This window comes from Sinocyclocheilus anshuiensis, unplaced genomic scaffold, assembly GCF_001515605.1.
Source record: "Sinocyclocheilus anshuiensis isolate Anshui unplaced genomic scaffold, SAMN03320099.WGS_v1.1 scaffold449, whole genome shotgun sequence".
Lineage (NCBI taxonomy): Eukaryota > Metazoa > Chordata > Actinopteri > Cypriniformes > Cyprinidae > Sinocyclocheilus > Sinocyclocheilus anshuiensis.
The window spans coordinates 317290-321993 of record NW_015537950.1 but is presented as its reverse complement, the minus strand read 5'-3'; the positions used below and the strand labels follow the sequence as shown (position 1 = coordinate 321993).

The 4704-nt window shown below is 35.5% G+C and overlaps 2 protein-coding genes across 3 annotated transcripts in view; both read left to right on the top strand.

Annotated features, from left to right (window-relative positions):
* The window catches only part of qng1 (Q-nucleotide N-glycosylase 1), a 6728-nt gene extending 5430 nt beyond the window's left edge, over positions 1 to 1298 (top strand). Inside the window, exon 4 of the mRNA XM_016455185.1 lies at positions 1074 to 1298. Within this exon, the coding sequence (XP_016310671.1) occupies positions 1074 to 1298 (225 nt within the window). The remainder of the gene's footprint in view (positions 1 to 1073) is intronic.
* Positions 1299 to 2129: 831 nt separating this feature from the next.
* The window catches only part of gkap1 (G kinase anchoring protein 1), a 19898-nt gene continuing 17323 nt past the window's right edge, over positions 2130 to 4704 (top strand). The window contains exons 1-2 of one of the 2 annotated variants that reach the window (XM_016455106.1): positions 2130 to 2339; positions 3150 to 3384. In XM_016455106.1, coding sequence (XP_016310592.1) covers positions 3157 to 3384 — 228 coding nt within the window. In that variant the 5' untranslated portion in view covers positions 2130 to 2339; positions 3150 to 3156. The remainder of the gene's footprint in view (positions 2340 to 3149; positions 3385 to 4704) is intronic. The other variant, XM_016455097.1, reaches the window with a different exon arrangement.

The following is a 4704-nucleotide window of genomic DNA, read 5'->3' as shown; positions in this document are numbered from 1 at the left end:
TAAAGCAGCACACGGCAGATAGAGTGCAAACCAGTGAAGTAAACAACAGTGCAGATATAATGATTTGTAGTGCACATGTAAGGTACTTGATTATAATATTATTAACTTTAGTGTGTTATTCAAATATCTAGAGTACTTATAATTTAAATGTACTAAATTGCAACATCATTACTGATGTGTAAATATATTTTAACACGACACACATTTCAATAGAAATTACATTTAATTTTAGTTTACTATAAATGCTTGTCAGTACATTCAGCAATACACTTTAACTATATTTCAAAGACAATATAATTAAATATGAAATTACATATAAAGATGTACTACATAAGTCAGTCAAAAAAGCACTTTTAAGTTCAACTTAATATATTTATTATAAATTTAAACTACAATGCATTTTTAGTAAGCAATTTACATGCTTACTTAAGTCCTACTTAAAGGGATAGTTCACCCCAAAATGAAAATTTTATGGTAATTTATTCACTCTCAGGCCATCCAAGATGCAGGTGATTTTTTGTTTCTCTTCAGTAGAACAGTAAAGAAGATTTTTAGCTGAAATCGTGGTCTTTGCTGGTTCATAAAATGCAAGTCAGCATCCATCTTTGAGAATTAAAAAAAAAGCATATCAAGGAACACAAAAATGAATACCCATGGCTCCTGGCGATATATATTAAGGTCTTATGAAGCGAAACGATCGGTCTGTGCAAGAAACTGAATATTATATTTATAACATTATTACCTGCAATCCACAGCCTCAGGCTAAATCTGATTCTTTTCCATGAACTGGTTCTTTCAGACAGTTTGTCAGTGAACTGGTTCACTTCACTAGTTCGTGAATTGACGTGGATGTTTTACACGTCTAAAGCACTGTATACTGTAAAGTGAATGAACTTGTCTTCACCTTTTTACATAAACAATGAGAAACCATAAAAACTTTCATTTGGCTTCTTCATTCAAGTGCGATTTATTGTTTGTGTCCCAAATCACCTTTTTAAACATATGCTAAACCATACTTCTTTTTCGAAAGTGATATCACCTCATGATAACCTCACATTTTGTTGATAATGTAGGGTAAGAGGATCTCATTTTATAAGAGAGCTCAGATCCTTGTGGCAGACTTCTGGGGCATCATGGAGGCACGAGGGGAGGGACACATCCCTAACCTGGACTACCTGACCATGTTCGCTGACTACAGGGTGCCACAAGGTCTCGTGTACCTTGGCGCTTTACGCTACTCTGATGCCCTCATGGAGACATTGAAAAACGGTTTGTTGCACCTTTTTGATAAAATATAGAAAAGAAAAGTTGGAAAATGTACTCAATAGTCATACAAATACTACCATTAAAATAGATTTCATGTTCGCTAAACAAAATATACTTTAATATTCGTATATAATAATATACTATGTCAAAATTGTAGATATCTTATTTCGATTGTTGGGTGGAACATGGACATTTCTTGACAGGTTTTGCTATATTAGCATCTACTATTGACAGCATCAGTTCATTTTTGTGTCGTGCTGTTTATACCTTTAAATAAAGTTATGAAAATGAGGTGATGTACATCTGTAATGTTTAAATGTATAATTATACATGTATAAAGCATGAGAAAACAGAGGTGAAACAGCCACATACTACAAAAGTTTTATAAACAGAAAGTTAGCATTGAGTAACATACATTTTAAATACAACTTTGTTAGTTACATTCCCCATTTTTTCTCTGCCAACTAAAATATTTCACAGGAGAATCATGTGTTGTGCATCTCTGAGCACAGTCATGATGCCTCCTTGAATGAATCTGGTTTGAAAGAATCAATTGCACCGAACACAGACAAGATGAGTATAAATACTTTGAAACCAGTCAAGGTTCAATTTTTTTAAACTGAGATCTGAAAGATGAATAAATAAGCTTTCCATTGATGTATGGTTTGTTAGGATAGATACAACTATTTGAAAATCTGGAAACAGTAGCCTATGTATGGTTGGCTATTGCTACAAATATACCCATGCTAATTATGACCGGTTTTGTGCTCCAGGGTCACAGGTACTGCAATGCCAAGTATATTACATTCATAGAATTAAATAATTATAAGTTGTAGGATACAAACGTCGTAAGTGACACACAAAGCGTTCTTCTGGTTGATGCAGTTGAACTGAGACTGAGCTTTCTGAGCCTGAGAGCGCCACCTGGAGTGAACCGGAGCAACGGACAACATCCCCCCAATCCAGTATCACCCTCGAAGCTTTGTGTCCGTTCAAGCCGCCATACTCTCGCCTTGTGTTTGCTGTTTCTGCTGCACGAAGCCGAGGATACCGACAGTCCTAAACAGGTGAAAGTTTGTTTAGTTCGGGTTAACGGCGCCTTATATGAGTGTGCTGACTAGCATAACACGTTCAGGAAAAACGACAGTGATAGCACGCGGTTGTTACTTGTGTTGAGCACTGGCGAGCTAAAAAAAGTCTAAGCTAGCGACATTTTGGGTATCAAATGATGCGATAATTAAAACTGCAGTATGTCTAGGCAGTTTGTGTTTTTTAAAAAGCCTAAAATATATAACGACAAATATATCGCAGTTGTTCTTCAGCTAGCGATACGTCCACCAATACAGCAACAATCGGTTATTACTACACCTTTTTATGTTGTGAAGTGCTTATAACTCTACAGCTAACAGATTTAGGATTTTTCAATGCAAATTAAAGCTGGTTTTATTTGTTTCTGTCAGTTCATTATACTACCAGATGTGTCTGTTATGTTTTCCTAGCACGGATTATTTAATGCTACGAATCAGTGTTTAAACCAGCACTACCCTGATAGCACGCGTACATTACAGAGACGTCTGTTTGACGTCTGCATTTACATCTGCAAGACGTATTTTTTAGTGTTTGCTCATCTGCAATACATCAATAGGACGTTTCCTTTTAGATGTAAAATAGACGTTTATTAGATGTCTTTAAGATGTTTATGATTTAGAATGTACCTAAACCTGACATCTGGCAGACGTCTGTCAGATGTTTGTACACAGCAGATGCTTTCCAGATCAAGCGATCTTTAACAGACGTCCTGCAGACGTACCTGTGCTCTCTGAGAATGACTGATTCAGTGATTGCATGTGTGATGTGTTTATTGATCGGGTGGTTGATTGCAGGTTCAGGATGGCATCAGCAGTGATCTCAGTGCCCACCACGGCGTCCCGCTTCGCACTGCTGCAGGTCGACTCGGATTCGGAGTCCGATTCGGATGCGGGGAAACCGAAGGCGGGTCGTGGAGCAGGGAAGCCCTGCTCGGGGAAATCTCCCAGCGGGAAGACCAACCAAAATAACGACAAAAAGAAAGAGAAGAGAAGACGAAAGAAGGAACAGCAGCAAAGTGAAGCCAATAAGGTGAAAATCTGTGTCTTGTTCTATCTATCTATCTATCTATCTATCTATCTGTCTGTCTAATCTGTCTCTCTATCTTATCGGTCTATCTACAGTGGGTACGGAAAGTATTCAGACCCCCTTAAATTTTTCACTCTTTGTTATATTGCAGCCATTTGCTAAAATCATGTAAGTTAATTTTTTTTCCTCATTAATGTACACACAGCACCCCATATTGACAGAAAAACACAGAATCGTTGACATTTTTGCAGATTTATTAAAAAAGAAAAACTGAAATATCACATGGTCCTAAGTATTCAGACCCTTTGCTGTGACACTCATATATTTAACTCAGGTGCTGTCCATTTCTTCTGATCATCCTTGAGATGGTTCTACACCTTCATTTGAGTCCAGCTGTGTTTGATTATACTGATTGGACTTGATTAGGAAAGCCACACACCTGTCTATATAAGACCTTACAGCTCACAGTGCATGTCAGAGCAAATGAGAATCATGAGGTCAAAGGAACGGCCTGAAGAGCTCAGAGACAGAATTCTATCTATCTATCTATCTATCTATCTATCTATCTATAATCTGACTATTTCTATCTATCTATCTTATCGGTCTATCTATCTATCTTATCTATCTATCTTATCTATCTATCTATCTATCATCTATCTATCATCTATGTTATCTATCTATCTATCTGTCTATCTATCTATCTTATCGGTCTTTCTATCTATCTTATCTATCTATCTTATCTATCTATCTTATCTATCTATCTTATCTATCTATCTTATCTATCTATCTTATCTATCTATCTTATCTATCTATCTTATCTATCTATCTATCTATCATCTAGCTATCTATCTATCTATCTATCTATTTTATCGGTCTATCTTATCTATCTATCTATCTATCTATCTTATCGGTCTATCTTATCTTATCTATCTATCTATCTATCTTATCTATCTATTTTATCGGTCTATCTATCTATCTCTATCTGTCTATCTATCTTATCTGTCTATCTATCTTATCGATCTATCTTATCTATCTATCTATCTATCTATTTTATCGGTCTATATTATCTATCTATCTATCTGTCTATCTATCTTATCTGTCTATCTTATCGGTCTATCTTATCTATCTATATCTATCTATCTATAATCTGACTATTTCTATCTATCTATCTATCTATCTTATCGGTCTATCTATCTATCTTATCTATCTATCTTATCTATCTATCTATCTATCATCTATCTATCATCTATGTTATCTATCTATCTATCTGTCTATCTATCTATCTTATCGGTCTATCTTATCGGTCTATCTATCTATCTATAT